Source organism: Brassica oleracea, chromosome C5, assembly GCF_000695525.1.
Source record: "Brassica oleracea var. oleracea cultivar TO1000 chromosome C5, BOL, whole genome shotgun sequence".
Taxonomy (NCBI): domain Eukaryota; kingdom Viridiplantae; phylum Streptophyta; class Magnoliopsida; order Brassicales; family Brassicaceae; genus Brassica; species Brassica oleracea.
The window spans coordinates 15932469-15949172 of NC_027752.1; the positions used below are offsets into that span (position 1 = coordinate 15932469).

The following is a 16704-nucleotide window of genomic DNA, read 5'->3' on the forward strand; positions in this document are numbered from 1 at the left end:
TCTCTCTCTCTCTCTCTCTCTCTCTCTCTCTCTCTCTCTCTCTCTCTCTCTCTCTCTCTCTAATCAATCTCATAATCACTTTTAATCGTTGCATACTCCATTTTATCACCAAATTTATATTAACTTTACTCCACAACTCGTTTTCATCACCATCACATCACTTATGCGAACATGCTCAAAATTACCTCTCTTTCTTCCCTATCATTCTCTCAGGTAAGTTTTTGTATTTAGATTAGATTGTTAAATTAGTTTTATGTTAAGTTGTTGGATTTCGGGATTTTAATGTTAGTCTTAGGGATTTAGATGATAGTTTTAGGGATTTGGATGTTAGTTTTAGGATTGATGTTAGTTTTAAGTACAATAATCAGTTACGAGTTCTAGATGATACCGAGAAAGGGAAATGGTCAAAGCATCTCCAGTATTTCCCATATATGGTTTTCTGGAACATGAAATCAGTCCAGGGAACTCACTACAAGAAAAAGGGGTTTTGATAGCAGTAGAGTATAGTTTTTTTTGCTTTTCTGCTATGGTTTACATACCCTTTAACTTTTTTAACTTTCGATTAACTTTCGACATATTCTTCATGAATATCGACAAAATTTTTGAATCTATGTCACTGGAGGAGGAGGAGGTACCTTTTAATTTACCGGATTTACCTCAATTCAGCGCTGTGGAGAGGAACAAGATGAGTATAACGGGTAGAACTTTAAACCCTGAAAGGGAGAAGAGTAGTGATCAGATTCTGGATATGCCAAGGAAGTGGCAAATGTATGATAGAGTAAAAGGGATTGCTTTATCCAAAACGACTTTCTAGATTGTGTTCAAGTTCGAACATGATCTTGAAGAAGTGATGAGGAAACGAGTGTGGACTTTTAATGAGTGGAGAATTGTGAGAAGCCACCAGAAGACTACCTCAAGTATTTTCTGGTGTGGGTGCAGATTCGAAATATCCCAGTGAACCACTATACTGAAGAAGCTATTAAAGCTTTTGGGGATTTGATTGGGAAGGTGGATGTGGTTGCTTTTGATTCAACCAAAGCTCAAAGCCATGATTAAGTTCGGGTCAGAGTTTTCTTTGATGTGTCGCGGCCAGTAAGGAAGGAGAAGGTAATTAATTTACCTGGAGGTGGCTCGGTTACTATCCGTTATGATTTTGAGAGGATCCAGAAGAGATGCTATAACTGTCAGCGACTTACCCATGAAAAAGACAAATGTCCTTTGCTTATTCAGGCGAGAAGGGAGAAATCTGAAGCTCGGAAACAGAGAGTAATGGCAGCGAAACAGAGCAGTGAACTTTGTATACAGAGGAATGACCCTCTCAATGGAGTTTTGTCTGAAGACCAAGTGGGCATTGATAGGGCTACGGGAAGAAGGAAAATCAATCCTAAAGTTTTGCAAAACATGAGAGAGTACATTCTGGCTGCAGATGAAGGTGAAAAGCGAGTGCGGGAAGAACGTGTGAGGCAGTCTATTCCGGATTTGGAGAAGGATCCTAGGGGTCAAAAAGAATTCTTGAGGCTAGAACCAGCTCCAGTTTTCATCTCAGATGTGAACAGGGAGAAAGGCTTGATATTTGATTACTCCGGAAAGGATATTGAGAAGGCTAGCTAGAGAGGAGAAAGAAGCGAGTAGAGCGAGTGTTGATTCGTGCGGGAGACAATTCAAATGGGAAGGACCAGATCTTTTCAACCATGAGTGTCTCTCTTGAATGTTCAACGGGTTTTAGTGCGGATTAGACCGATGCTAGCTCTTCCGGGACTTCAAGAACAAAGGGTGGTGGTCGTCGACGTCCTCCAAAGAGACTGCGGAAGTTCAAATCCAAACCAACAGGGTATGATAATGATGGTGTAGAAGGTGAAGAGGTCTCACCAGAGAATATTGCTACTAAAAGAAGGGCAGAGGAAATAGCACGGAATTATGGAAAAATTGCGAGGCGTACTAATTCAGAGGTGGTCCCAACTGGGGGACTGCCGGATCAATAATGCGGATATTGAGCTGGAATTGACAAGGATTGGAATGGTCTCAAGACTTGACAATTCCCCGTCTAAAGGAAATACGTACAAAAAAACATTTCCCAGAGATGATTTTTCTCATGTAAACGAAACAAAAAAAAGGAGTTAGTTGTTGATTTGCAAATGTCATTAGGGTATGATAGAGTGTTTCTGGTGGAGCCTAATGAGCTGAGTGGTGGTTTGGCTTTAATGTGGAAGCAAAAAGTAAGTGTGGATGTGAAGTTTGCTGATAAAAATGTAGTTGACTGTGCTATAACATACGGAGGATACAAGTTCTGTGTGTCTTTTGTATATGGAGAACCGAGTCAGATAGGGAAAGAGAAGGTGTGGGAACGTCTTATGAGGTTGGGTACTGGCCGTAAGGAGTCTTGGTGTATGGTGGGAGATTTTAATGAAATTCTGAACAACTAGGAGAAGATTGGTGGACCTAAACGTAGTGATTCATCTTTCACGGAGTTTGCTGATATGTTGAAAGTGTGTGATATGGCTGAGATTATTGGCGTGGGAGATGCTTTCACGTGGGCGGGAAAGAGATATCAAAAATATATTCAGTGCAAATTGGATAGATGTTTTGCGAATAAGGAGTGGAGGAGAGTTTTTTACCAAGCGTCTCGGGAGTTTATGGAGAAACTAGGTTCGGATCACAGGCCGGTGATGGTGAACCTGGTTAGTCAATATGAGAAAAGAAGAGGGGCCTTTCGTTTTGACAAAAGGATGGTGGGTAAAGTCCGAGTGGATGAGACAATACAGGAGGCATGGAGAAGTTCCAGTGGTGTGGGAAGTCTGTCCTTAATAAAAAGAATTGGTGCTGTTCGACAATCTCTAAGCAAGTGGAAGAGGGAGAATAATCAAAACTTAGTGTGATGCTGCAGCAGCTTAGAGATGCTTTAGAGCTGGAAACTTCTTCTACTTCACCCGACTTTGTGCTGATTTAAGAATTGAAAATTAAGATTGGCAAAGCCTTTAAGGAGGAGGAAGATTTTTGGAAGCAAAAGATTCGAGATAAGTGGCTTGTGGTTGGATATAATATTACAAGTTTTTTTCACGCCTCTGTGAAAGCATCTAGACAACGGAATCAACTTACTAAGCTTATTGACGATGAAGGTGTTGTTGTTTCCTCTAACTATCAGATGGGGAAGGTAGCAACAGAATATTTTGAAAAGCTTTTCAAGTCAAATGGAGTTTCTGAGACTAACGGTTTCTTCACTGGTTTTGAACCAAAGGTAACAGAACAAATGAATCTAAAGTTGATCAAGGAGGTGACCGAGGAAGAATTTCGTGATGCAGTGTTTGCGATTAAACCCTCGAGTGCACCAGGATGTGATGGGATGAATATATTATTTTTTCAACAGTATTGGGAGATCATCGGTACTGATGTGGTGAGAGAAGTTCAGAATTTCTTTCACACTGGTGTTTTTCCAGAGGAGTGGAAACCAAACCCAACGCTAATGGTGGATTTACGTCCTATCAGCCTCTGTTCGGTCATGTACAAGATAGTCTCGAAAATATTGGTTGCTAGGATGAAGCCTTTGTTGGAACATATTGTGTCGCCCACCCAGTCCGGTTTTGTTCCAGAGAGATTGATATCTGATAATATCATTATTGCACATGAGATGGTCCATGGGTTGAGATCACATGATAGAATCTCTAAGCATTTCATGGCAATTAAAACTGATATGTCAAAAGCATATGACAGAATTGAGTGGAACTATCTAGAAGAGCTTCTCAACGTTCTTGGTTTTCATCAGACCTTTCGTGAATGGATTATGTTCTGTGTGCGACCTGTTACATACACTGTCTTGATTAACGGAGAAGCTCAAGGGATGATAAGACCGGGTAGAGGGTTGAGACAGGGTGATCTTTTATCTCCTTTTCTTTTTGATTTTTGTACTGAAGGGCTATCACATCAGCTCAATGAGGTAGAGCGTAGAGGAGAAATAAATGGTATCCAATTCTCTGAGCAAGGGCCATCAGTACATCATCTCTTTTTTGCTGATGATTCGTTGCTAATTCTAAAGGCAGAGGAGGCCGAGTGTACTGCAGTATGCAAGATTATGAAGCTGTATGAGGAGATATCCGGCCAGTTAATTAATTTCAACAAGTCGGCAATTACGTTTGGGAAGAAGATTGGAGACAGTATAAGAGTAAAGATCAAAGAGATGACTGGTATTGCTAATGAAGGAGGTACGGGGAAATATCTGGGGTTACCAGAATGTTTTAGTGGATCAAAGGTGGAGATGCTGCAGTATATCCATGAGAAGATAAAGTCTCGGTTCCATGGCTGGTATGGCAAGTTCTTATCGGCAGGGGGTAAGGAGGTTTTACTCAAAGCTATGGCTATGGCAATGCCTGTTTTTGCTATGTCGGTATTTAAGCTACCTAAGATTACTTGTCAGAATCTTACTAGTGCAATGACCAACTTCTGGTGGAATGCTCAAGAAGGAAAAAAGAAAATACATTGGGTATCTTGGGAGGGAATGTGCCTTGAGAAAAAGAATGGTGGTTAGGTTTTCGAGACTTGGAGAAGTGTAATCAAGCCTTGCTAGCTAAGCAAGGGTGGAGATTGCTTATGAACCCGGATTCTCTATGCTCAAGGTTCTTACGTAGTGATTTCTTATCGGCTAGTTTGGGCTCTAGACCATCATATGCTTGGAGGAGCATTCATTTTGGTCGGACATTGCTGGAAAAAGGACTTCGTCGAGATGTTGGATCAGGTGAGGATATCAATGTGTTGATGGATAAGTGGCTGTTTGATGAAGTTCCGAAGGCGCCATTGAGGAAACATGTTCTCTTTGATCTAGACTTGCGTGTTTGTGATCTGATTTGTCCTCAAACAAAAACTTGGAACTGGGGAAAGTTAGAAGAAAATTTCTTCGAAAGGGATTTAAAACTGATCTTGAAACAAAAACCTGCTATGGGGGAGAAGGATGCTTATGAGTGGGTGCATAACAGATGGGGGGCATACACAGTGAAGTCGGGGTACTGGTTAGCATGTTCTTTGGATCAGTCGGAGGTTCGCAAGGAGGCCCTGGCAAGACCTTCCTTGAATGAGCTCAGAAGCAAAGTGTGGAAAGTCAACACAGCGCCAAAAATTCGAATTTTCTGTGGAAAGCCTTATCTAATGCACTCTCAGTGACGGATGAGTTGATTGCTAAAGGGATGAAGGTAGATCCAAGATGTCAAAGATGTGGTTTCTCGAGTGATTCGATCAACCATATTTTATTTTCTTGTCCGGTGGCGAGGCTACTATGGGCGCAAATTGGGTTTCCTTTTCCTCCCAGAGGTTTTGAGAACCGGTCCTTACTGGAGAATTTTGCTTATCTTTTGGAAATCAAATCGAATAAGGAGTTCCCTGATGTTCTAACTCGTGTATTCCCGTGGGTTCTATGGATGTTATGGAAAAATAAGATTGGATTTGTTTTTGAAGGTAAAGAGTTTGAAGTTGAGGCCACAGTGGAGAAAAATCAAGATGATGTCAGACAATGGTTTGATGTTCACCTTCCCACAGTGAACAATGAGGAGACTTGTCGCAGAAGAATTAGTAAGGTGCAGAAGTGGAAAGCTCCTATCGCTAGTGTCTTAAAATGTAACATAGGTGTCGCCTGGTCTACAAGTACTAAACGGGCGGGGACATCCTGGATTTCAGGAGATAGCAGAGGAGTGGTTGAGTTGCACAGAAGAAGGGATTTTTGTGGAGTCGATTCATTAGTAGAAGCTAAACATCTTGCTATAGTGTGGGCGATTGAAATCATGGCTTCTCATAAGATAAATAAAGTGGTGCTTGAAGTAGAAGCTCCTGAGCTTGTGGGGCTGACTATGAGACCACGGGCTTGGCCGGCATTTAGGGGTTTCGGTGCTGAGATTCTTGGTGTGATACAGAGGTTGGGTGAGTGGGAGCTGCAGTCTATCTCCAGAGAGGCGAATAAATGTGCTTTCTTGATTGCGAGAAGTGTGACGAAGGAACATCGTTCACAGTCTTATGTGGCATAAGGAGAGCCGGAATGGCTGAGAAGGTGTTTTGATGAAGAAAGGGCAAGGAGTTGAGGGCTGGTGTGGAGTGTGTCTTTTTGCGTCTATCCCGACATTGAGTGAAGGAGCAGGACCTAAGGAGGAAAGACTGTGAGGTTCTCGGTTGCGGAATGAAGAAGTAGGGTTTTATAATAGTAAGTGTTGGTTATGTCGACATGGATGAGTTTTCGGCTCTGTTTATGTCTCTGTTTTTACTTTGGTTCTTGCTCTTTGGTACTGTTACTATGTTACTTTCTGCATTCTCGGATTTAAAAAAAAAAAATCACCCTCATTCACGTAGCAAAAAAAAAAACATTCACCATGATGGTGTAGCCCCACATGAATCCATACATATATAGATTTGGTTATGATACCACATACAGTGTCTTGAACGCAACCGTTCATGGGCCCAACGATGCTCTCTACCCATGGACAACACCCTTGTCCGACTACCATGGTGTTAATTCGGAAGACTCGAAAGACCTATTTACAACCTCGATAATCACTACATGATATTTTTCTTGTTTTGCAGTGACTCACACGTACCAAAAATTACTTCATGAAAGGTTACTCATACCATATGATTGCTCAAGCTCAAGCATACACAAATATGAAATTTTCTATAAAAAAAGTGACCGAAAAAATAAGTGCACTTTCGAAATATAGACGGTCAAATAAATTAAAAAAATTCTCGACATGCATCACCATTTTTCTAAATATCGGGATGTTACACTCACCTCAACTCACAAACCGCCTTCGTTGCACAGGCCGTCACCCGAAAGTATATCCCCACATGACTACATATACGTTTGAGTTTAGATCTGATGTCATTCATAACATCCTAACCGCACCATCAATAGGCCTAATGCATACTTTTTGCATGTGGTCTCAACCCTCGATAGATGGCCAATGCATTATTTTCTAAGGCCTAGAAACTTATTTATGGAAGCCAGTTACAAAAAAAAAAAAAACTTATTTATGGACTTTGCAATGACCATGTGACCTTCCTATGTTTTATCCTCCCTCACACGAAATGACTTCATGATATGCCATTCATTCTTAAATTTCTTCAACTCAAACATATATAACTCATTTATTAGCCAACAAAATAAATGTACTTTGGTGAAAATTGCATCAATATTTTTTCAAAAGAATCTCTCTACATGCATCATCGTACCTTGTAAACCAAAATGTTGCAGAAATGATACAAGCATGTATCTTGAAGTTGAAAATTTGTTACTCCCTATGTTCCTAAATATAAGATGTTCTAGGTAAAACACGCTTATTAAGAAAATTACTTTTTACCTAAAAAAAATTATTGAAACTATAAATTAAAACTATTCAACCAATTACAAAATAGAACTATTAAATTTGATTGGTTACACAGATTTTGATAAAGTTAAAGCTACCTATAAATATGAAAACATTTTACATATTGGAACATAAAATTTCTTCTAAACATCTTACATTTCAGAACAGAGGGAGTATTTAAATTATCAAAATAAATTATTTATAATTGATTTTATATTCAAACTCTAAATACAACTGTTATTTTGTGGGGGAATGGCCAAATATTTTTCAGATGATTAAGTAATGCATAAAATATATAACACAATGCAAACAAATATTCAAACTTTGGAAAAAATCAAATTCATATATTTTTTTGAAATTTTAGTGAAATCATATATTTGATACCATATACATTAAATTTTGTTGGTATGGACGTCAAATTGATAATATTTTACTAATATATATATATACACATATAATTTATTACCAAGATATAATGTTAAAATATTTTTTTATTAAAATTAACTAAAAAACTAATAAATCGTTATTGTATAATTATTTTTAAGAACTCATCTAAGATACTTGAGAATTAAGTTGAGATAGAGTAGCTCTCATGGGGTGGAAGTGAATTGGCAGAGAGGAATGTGAAAGGAATTTGCAACCCTCCGCATCAAAGAAATCACTGTTCATCTTTCATAGATTCGAGTTACCAAAAACAAAAGATTAGAAAGAACTTCGTAAACCATAATCTCATTAGATCCAAGATCACCAGCTTTATCATAATCATGAGGAACTCTGAACGTCACAAACGCCAAAAAGTCGACAAAATTTTGTGCGTACAAGAGTTGGAGAGGGATTGTCACTTACTGAAACAGGACAAAGCTTGCAGGCATAATATATAAAGGCGTCACTCGAGTTAAGGAATCGGTGCAACAGCTACTAGTACTGATGTGGAAAGTTAAAATATTCGGATAACATCATCAGAGTGCTATCTGCCGACTATTATTTATATACATAAGCAAAAGAAAGAGAAGATATGATTAGCTCTATTAAGCCAAATTACGGTTACATAAACTGTATATTCAGTTAGTTAGTTGATTTATTTTATCATGTATATCTAGAGGTGTAGACTCACTTTGTACAGTTGAATGAGAAATAACTGATTACTTTCAGTCTCTCTGGATTCAATGTCAGATCTTTCTCTCATTATGCCAAAAGCTTAGATTCACTTGTTTTTTCATCGATTGTCTTGAATTCATCTTCTTTTTCTTCAGTTATGTCTCCACTGTCTCTCCCTTTTTAACACATCTCGACTGATCGCAATATTGACAATAAGGCATTTTTCTCTTCCATGGAAGATGAAGAACTTAGTGTTGTGAAAACTTCTTTCGCGCACCTTTCCAAATTCAATGTATGAAGAGAGAATGCAAGATACCTTGAATATACCTACCTCAATGTGCCAATTACATCGTAGAAATTGCTTAAGCATATCCATTTATCCAATGATAAAGGATTGATATCCTCCATGAAAGAAGAAAACCTAGGCTCTACTCCCATTCAGCTATAAGGTAATTCATCGATGTCTAGTTTCAAAAGATACTGAGAACTCAAAGACGAACAAGGTAAAGTGTAATTTAAAACAAGGTATAAATAAAATATCATATCAAGCGTCGATATATATAGCTAACCTAACAAGAACTGGTTAAAATTTCCCCAAAAAGTAACTTATATTTCATTTCAGTTGGCAGCCATATTCAGATCTCAATGACCTGAGATGGCAAAACAAGTAACGGTACTTGTAAATCATAAAGGAATGCGTTCTCTTTTTTTCAAAGCCAAAAAGTTCTTACACACGAATGGAAGCATATATTGTTGGTGAACATAAGATAACTTATGATCCTACCATGGTGTCATCATCTATCTCTAATTCTCCTTCCCCAAATGTGTCATTCATGAGTCATGACTCATGACCATTAATTTCCTAATTAAATCTTAGAAACTACTAGGAGATTATGACTATTTGGCCATTAAACCTTTTAGTAAGATCATGGTACAAAAAAAGAATATTTGTTACCATATAAATTCAAAGTTTGGTTCATGAATGGGTGAACAAAATAAAACACAAAATAGGAGATAAAATATTCCAAATTAAAATAAGGAATTTTTTTTTAAAAAAGATATTGCATGGTAAAATATCAGGATATGTTTCGATAAACCTATAATAGTTTACCTCCCGTTGTCCTAACGGATTCTTAGAGCCAAGCAAAAATTGCAATGAACATAGAGAAAAACAACAATCCGGTGAAAAGCCGTAAAATCATCAAGCGCTGCACACATTCATCGACGATCTCCTCAATGTATGCAGGAGAAAACTTAGATACGTTTCCCATGGATCTCATCAACGAGATCCTCAAGAGACTACCAGCAAAAACCATTGCAATCTGCCAATGTGTATCAAAGCAATGGGCATTTTTACTTGGCAGTCCACATTTCACGAAATCATTTCTGACATGTTCAACGACTCGGCCACGTCTTTTGTTCACTTTCGAACTGGGTGGTAAGTGGCACTTCTTCTCATCCCCTCAGCCTCGAAATGCTGATGAGCAGCTGATTACCATATGGGTATCTCTGGAAATTGGTATAAGAAATTGTCTCAAGTCGTCAACGGATTTATCAACATTTACGAGAACCAGATGTCAAACGGAAATACAAAGTTGGAAAGGGTTCCTGTGCTATGTAACCCTAGCACGGGTCAGCACGTACATCTACCTAAAGTGAAAGCCAAGAATAAAGACTTCAGAAGCTTTCTCGGGTATGATCCAATCGAGAATCAATTCAAGGTTTTGTGCATGACCGTGACAAAGTATAGAAGACAAAAAAAAACTCTAAAGAACATCACGTTCTGACGATAGGGAAAGAAAAATCATCGTGGAGAAAGATCGGATGTTTGGTTCCGCATTTTCCTGTGAGGTACAGAAATACGATATGCATCAACGGGATTTTGTATTACGTAGCTTGGAGAAGCTTGAATATAGTGAGAGCATGCTTTGATGTTAAGTCTGAGGAGTTTAGATTTATAAAATTAGAAGATGTTAGCCATGTGTTGGCTAGCTACTTTGCGTTGATAAGCTACAAGGGAAAGTTAGGTCTCTTAGACCAGCTCCATCGACGAGTTCAGGAGAGGTTCTAAGGGAAAAAAGACAAAAAAAATAAATGAAAAATGCAAAAATATGAAAGAACCGGTGTTTAATTAGGAGAAAGTAGAAGTGGTAAAAACCCCTAACGTGGCGGATCCGTATTGGCTTAAAAAAAGAGTGTGAAATCAGTTTCTCTTCTTCCTCCATTCTCGATCACTCCTGTCTCCTCTCTCGAATCTCATCTCATCCTTCTGGGTTAGGCAAAATCTCCTTCTGAAGCTATGATGAAGATCAGAAGGGAAGAAGGCTTCAAGAGAATGATTGTTTCTGGAAATCGATGGTGGGAATGAGCGTTCAACGGGAAGCCGACGAAGACGGCAAGATCTCACGGGAAGAAGTTTCAGGTCACGGTGGAGAAGGAGACATCAAGGATTTTGGTACGGTTAAATCTCAGTGATGTTTAGTTTTGATTATTAGAAGTTTTATTGAAACTGATTGGGAACTTGTGTTTTCAAGTTGTAGAGCCTGATTGGGAAGTTTTATTGAAACTGATTGGGAAGTTTTGTGAATGTAATGTCTTATGTGTTGGACTTGTACAAAAGAAAAGGTACGACCTTTATTCAGTTTCTGTGGGAATCTCACATTGCAATTTGTGTCCATGATCATTGTTTCGTTTCTTGACAGCTACTTGTCCTTGGTGGAAATGGGTTTGTGGGATCACATGTCTGTAAAGAAGCTTTAGATTGCGGCTTATCTGTCTCTAGCCTTACCAGGTACTCTGTTTTTTTTTATTTTGATCAAGTTCAACTTTTTGTGGTTCACCATTGAAGCTTAGCTAGTTTATGTCATATGTTGAACCATTTGTATGGGTGTTATAGATCAGGTAGGTCGTCTGTACAAGAGTCATGGGCTTCCAGAGTTACATGGCATCAAGGTACTTGTTGGATCACCTCAATATATCTTCTAAAACACTTCCATCTTACTATTTGGTTCTCGTGTATTAGTTTTTGTTTGTCTTCTCAAATACTTGTAAAAATCTAAAACACTTCCATCTTACCAATTGCTTCAATATCAAAAAAAAAAAAATTAAGAACCTCATAGGGGTTCTCCCATTGGACCTTTTCAAAACAAATTACAATATTAAGGGTTCTAAACTATTTAAAATACACAATTAATAATTAAATTAATTTTAAGAACCCATTAAAGGTTCTAACCAATGGAGATGCTCTTAGTCTATAAGTTTGGTCACGTTAATCAGTTATGGGTCCTAGATAATACCAAGAAAGAGATATGGTCAAAGTGTAACCTTTGTGTAACCACCCAAATCTCGGCCCGGAAAAATTTAGCCCAAAAAGATCCAATTACATTGCAGAGCCCTGCCGGAACATCACCGGAACAGCCACAAATAGCCACCATGAAAGAGAAGCCCTCCCTCCTTCCGAAAAGAGAGAGTAGAGCTCTGCAGACACGTTTTGGGGGAACAGAATAACGATCGATCAAATATGAGTATTTCGAATCTATATTTTGAGGTTATGTTCTACACTCATAGATCTATGTTTATTAAAAAGCAGATTGTCATTTGGAATTTTTATCTAAGAGTTATGGTTGTTTCTTTGGGACTGATATCTACAGATCGGATCCGCAAACAGTCAACTTCATCAGCGTTTTACTGTTGATACAGAAAGAACCATGGAACGGGAGAGATATCATTGGAAAGATATCGATGCCAGCTTTTCAGATCATCTATCCGATCGTCAAATCGACGTACGGTTAGAAAGTTATTGACGTTTCTTCTTGGCGAAGAATAAAGCTGTTGAGTTGCAGAGACAGTTCCGACCAGTCTCGGTGTAAGTGAGAAAGGGTCGACAGACACAAAATCTTTCAGTCTGGAAATTCGTCAGTAAGTAGTTAATTATCTTATCTATCATCTCCTGAAAGCGGATCGTTATTCCGAGTTATTTTCTGAGAGTTATGCTTGTTTTCGTGAGAGGTGTTGGTGCAGTTTGCGTTTACGACCACCCTGGAGATGAAGCTACTTTGGTTAAGCAAATGGTGTCCGATCGGAGTAAACTTGGTTTCTATGGATAGAGGACATATAGTACTACATTATGACCGGAGGGATCTAAAAGTTAACGGTCATTTCTTGAGTTATTCATCTGTTTGCTCTATGGTTCAGCTCTGCCAGAATATCATATTGATCTAATTTCAGAGAGCTCCGGAGTTGCTTTGTTAGAGCCGTCAAGGTCCATTCGGCGTTTCCTCAGGTTTCTTCAGAACCCGTGGCAAAGGTGAGGGTCTATTCCGTAAATCTCGTACCAGTGTAGAATTCTCTCTATTGTAGTTTAGATTTCGAATCATGATCCGTCTGTTTGAGTCTTGATTGTTAGTTAGTTCATTCATTGTAAACTAGAACTAGGGGTCTAGAGGATTCAACCGTTGATTTGATTGCGTGATGTTAAGAGATATGATATATATATGTATGTATACATAGTTATGAGTAGGGACTATGTGAGTGGGCGGGGGTCCAGAGATGTCTGGACTAGCGACGCAGCTTTGGTGGGCGGGGGCTCAGAAACGTCTGGGCTAGCGACGCAGATTGTGTGGGGCGTGGGTGCAGAGACGTTTGCATTCGACGCAGCTTTGGAGGGCGGGGGTATAGAGACAGACTGTACTAGCGACGCAGCGTATGTATATATATATCCGTATGAGGAGATGCGGGGTGTATGGACTAGCTATATGCTATCTTCGCATTGTTTGTGTTGTGTTTGTGTGATGCTTTAGGAGTCTTGTTTGTTCATGTTAGAGCTAAACTTCTATAGTGGAGTTCTATTACTCAAGTCAGTGGTTTGCGTGTTTAGCATCCCATACCTCACGAAGTAAATCTCCTGTTACTCACCCCTCCTTTCCTTCTCCTTTCAGATGAGACTGGCGAGGAGGAGTGATTGCTATCGGACTGGTGCTTTAGAAGTTTATGTGAATTAACGAGAAAAAAGCTTACAAAAGATCTATAGCATGGCGCAAGGAATACCGTCAAGTGTGGATCCGATAGGGCGGTCAGGTGCTGCAGTCAGGCGTGAATCCCAGAAGGCAGGTAGAATTTTTGGCTGTAAACTCATCTGTAATATTTTTCGTAGTTTGTAACAACGTAATTATCCAGCGTAAAAAAAAAATCATCCTAAAAATATATTGACAATAGGTTGTAGCACTTATTCTTCTTAACCCAACCTATTATATATAATCAAATATCATAACTGACTTTTATTATACAAAACATAATTGTGGGACTCTTACATAAATTAAATCGACGACTTGGTTTTATTTTCTTATCGATCACTACTCTTAATTAAGACCTGTATAATAGTTAAGTTGCAGCTCCTCTGATTAGTAATCAACGTTTAAAAAGTCATACAACAACATTGATTTATTTAACATTTAAGTAATCTGTGAAATAAATATTACTAATAACAAACAAACCATAGATTTTATCACTTATGATGGTTCTGTAACATATGACAAAACGAACCCATAGTATTTCCATGTCATCACCCACGTATAAACCAAAATTTCACTAAATGCATATGTTGGACTTTATTCCTAATAAACATTGAAAATTTATCAGAAAGCCCCAGGACCAGATGGGATGACAGCCCTATTTTATCAGAAGTTTTGGGATATTTTCAAAGAGGATTTAACTCGTATGGTTAATCAGTTTTTTTTTGACGGGTTAATGGCTCAGGGGCTAAATAACACCAATATCTGCCTAATTCCTAAAACGGATAAGCCCAACGAAATGACAAAGTTTAGACCGATCAGCCTATGTAACGTCAGCTACAAGATTATATCTAAGGTCTTATGCCAAAGATTAAAGAAGATTCTTCCACAACGAATATCTGAAACCCAGTCAGCCTTTGTTGCGGGTAGACAGATTACAGATAATATAATGATAGCCCCAGGAGATGTTCCACGCACTAAGAACAAAGCCAGCTGGGAGAGTCAAGAGAATGGCCATTAAAACGGATATGAGTAAAGCGTATGATAGAATGGAATGATCTTTCATTGAGGCGGTTATGCGGAAGATGGGTTTCTCAGAGATTTGGATTGGCTGGATTATGCGATGCATCACCTCGGTTAAGTATAAAGTCCTGATCAACGGGGAACCAAGGGGAAATATTGTTCCAGGGAGAGGTTTACGTCAAGGAGATCTTTTGTCTCCTTTCATATTTATTCTATGCACGGAAGCGCTCTTAGCCTTCTAAATCATGCAGAGAATCAAGGGAAGATAACGGGGATGCGAGTCGCACGAGCTAGCCCCTCGATATCGCACCTTCTCTTTGCTGATGATAGCCTTTTCTTCTGTAAGGCGGAGCCCCATGAATGTGAAGAAGTTATGAAAGTAGTCGGGAAGTATGGAAAAGCGTCAGGTCAATGTATTAATTTTGATAAATCTTCATTATTCTTTGGTAAGAGGATTGCAGTGAATGATGGACAGCAAATCAAAGACACTCTTGGAATCCATAATGAAGAGGGAATGGGAACATACTCGGGAATACCAGAGGATATTAGCGGATCTAAGTGCAAGCTCTTCGCTTTCCTAAAAGAAAAACTTTTACATAGAGTGAATGGTTGGATAGGTAGATGGCTATCGAAAGGAGGGAAGGAAGTTTTGATCAAATCTATTCTCCTAGCTCTTCTCACATATGTCATGTCAAGCTTTTTACTCCCTATGGAGATTTGCGAGAACCTTGCAAGTGCCATAGCACAATTCTAGTGGAGCTCAAACCCACCAAAACGAGGGATTCACTGGGCTAAATGGGAAAAGATGTGTGCTCCCAGAGAGGAAGGTGGAGTTGGATTCCACATGATCCATGAATTTAATTTAGCTTTGCTAGCAAAGCAGCTATGGCGTCTTGTTCAATACCCGGATTCATTAGTAGCGAGAGTACTTAAGGGAAAATATTACCGTCTCAGTTCGCCCCTGCGAATTGCCGCGGTGGATAACCCATCTTATGTGTGGACGAGTATTTCAGCGGCGAAGAAGCTTTTACTTTTCGGTATCAGGAGTAAAGTGCATTCAAGATATGAAATCAATGTCTGGCAGGATCCGTGGATTCCTTCGACGCCAGCAAGGCCGGCCCGACCCAGGGCCCCAGTGGTAAATCCGAAGATGCTTGTAAGTAGCCTTATTAACTTTGAATCAAAGGAATGGGACGCTCTGATACTGGCACAGTATGTTGATCAAGAGGATATACAGTTGATTATGAGTTTGGCCATAAGCCCGACCCTTCGAAGGGATTCTTTCTGCTGGAGTTACACTAAAAATGGCCAATATACTGTTAAGTCTGGGTATTGGGTTGCTACAAATATTTTGAAAGCAGAGGAGGAAACAGAAGTTTTACAGCCTAGCATAACGGAACTTCAAGCCTTTGCTTGGAAAGTGAACGCACCTCAGAAAATCCGTCATCTCATATGGCAATTAATTTCAGGGCAGGTAGCAGTAACAAAGAATTTAATACGTCGGAATATGCGGTGTGATAATTACTTCCCAAGATGTGGAGAGCCAGAGAAAAATGTTACCCACACGATCTTTGAATGCCCACCAGCCTTACAAGCATGAGAACTATCATCTACACCATCGAGTTCTCAAACCTTTCCAGTATCAAGCTTTTATGCTAACATGGATTACCTGTTCTGGAAGAAAAATAATATAAAGAAGCCGGAAGATGACAGAGATCCTTATCCTTGGATAATTTGGTACATCTGGAAAAAGAATGATAAGCTATTTAGGGAGATAGATAGGGACCCTTTGGAACTGGTCCGGTATGCAGAGAGTGATTGTCAGGCTTGGTATAATGCTAAAGAGTCTATACCTACTCCCCCACAGGCATCAATTACTGAAGAAACACAAGCCTTAAGCTTGGATAATATGTGTATGGTGGATGGTTCATGGACATCCACAGATCAATTCAGCGGCATCAGATGGTATTGGAACACTACAAGAAAACACAAATTTAACGACGGCCAAAATCGTCGTTATTTCCTCGGAAAAGAAGACTTACGAGGAAATGGCGATGAAAGGCGTTTCGTCGTTATATGATTGTCGTAAGAGAAGATTCGTCGCCATTTCCTCGTTAATTAGCGAGGTTATATTTTCCTCGTAAAGAAGAATTAAGTTTTCGTCGTAAAGACCACGTGGGGTTTCCACGTAACGCGGTCGTTGTGCTTCCTCGTAAGAAACTCGTAAATGATTCGTCGTAAAA

At 39.2% G+C, this 16704-nt stretch overlaps 2 protein-coding genes and 1 pseudogene across 16 annotated transcripts in view; all 3 read left to right on the forward strand.

Moving 5' to 3' along the window:
- The first annotated feature begins 2135 nt into the window (after positions 1-2135).
- Positions 2136-5148, forward strand: LOC106344624. The gene is made up of 4 exons (XM_013783967.1): positions 2136-2336; positions 2424-2678; positions 2963-4403; positions 4520-5148. The coding sequence occupies exons 1-4, from the start codon at positions 2136-2138 to the stop codon at positions 5146-5148; spliced, it is 2526 nt and encodes an 841-aa protein (XP_013639421.1).
- Positions 5149-9584: 4436 nt separating this feature from the next.
- On the forward strand, positions 9585-10465 carry LOC106344625 (annotated as a pseudogene).
- A 3-nt stretch (positions 10466-10468) lies between these two features.
- The window catches only part of LOC106294466 (uncharacterized protein At1g32220, chloroplastic-like), a 13769-nt gene continuing 7533 nt past the window's right edge, over positions 10469-16704 (forward strand). For 2 of the 15 annotated variants that reach the window (XR_001260846.1, XR_001260845.1), the window contains exons 1-6: positions 10471-10884; positions 10964-11054; positions 11132-11220; positions 11326-11976; positions 12080-12735; positions 13367-13538. Coding sequence is in view for 2 of the 15 variants with exons in the window: in XM_013730025.1 (XP_013585479.1) it covers positions 11028-11054; positions 11132-11220; positions 11326-11381 (172 nt within the window). In the remaining 13 variants the exon portion in view is untranslated. Of the gene's footprint in view, positions 10885-10963; positions 11055-11131; positions 11221-11325; positions 11977-12079; positions 12736-12938; positions 13197-13366; positions 13683-16704 lie in introns of those variants that run through there. The other 13 variants (XR_001260850.1, XR_001260849.1, XM_013730025.1 and 10 more) reach the window with 11 other exon arrangements.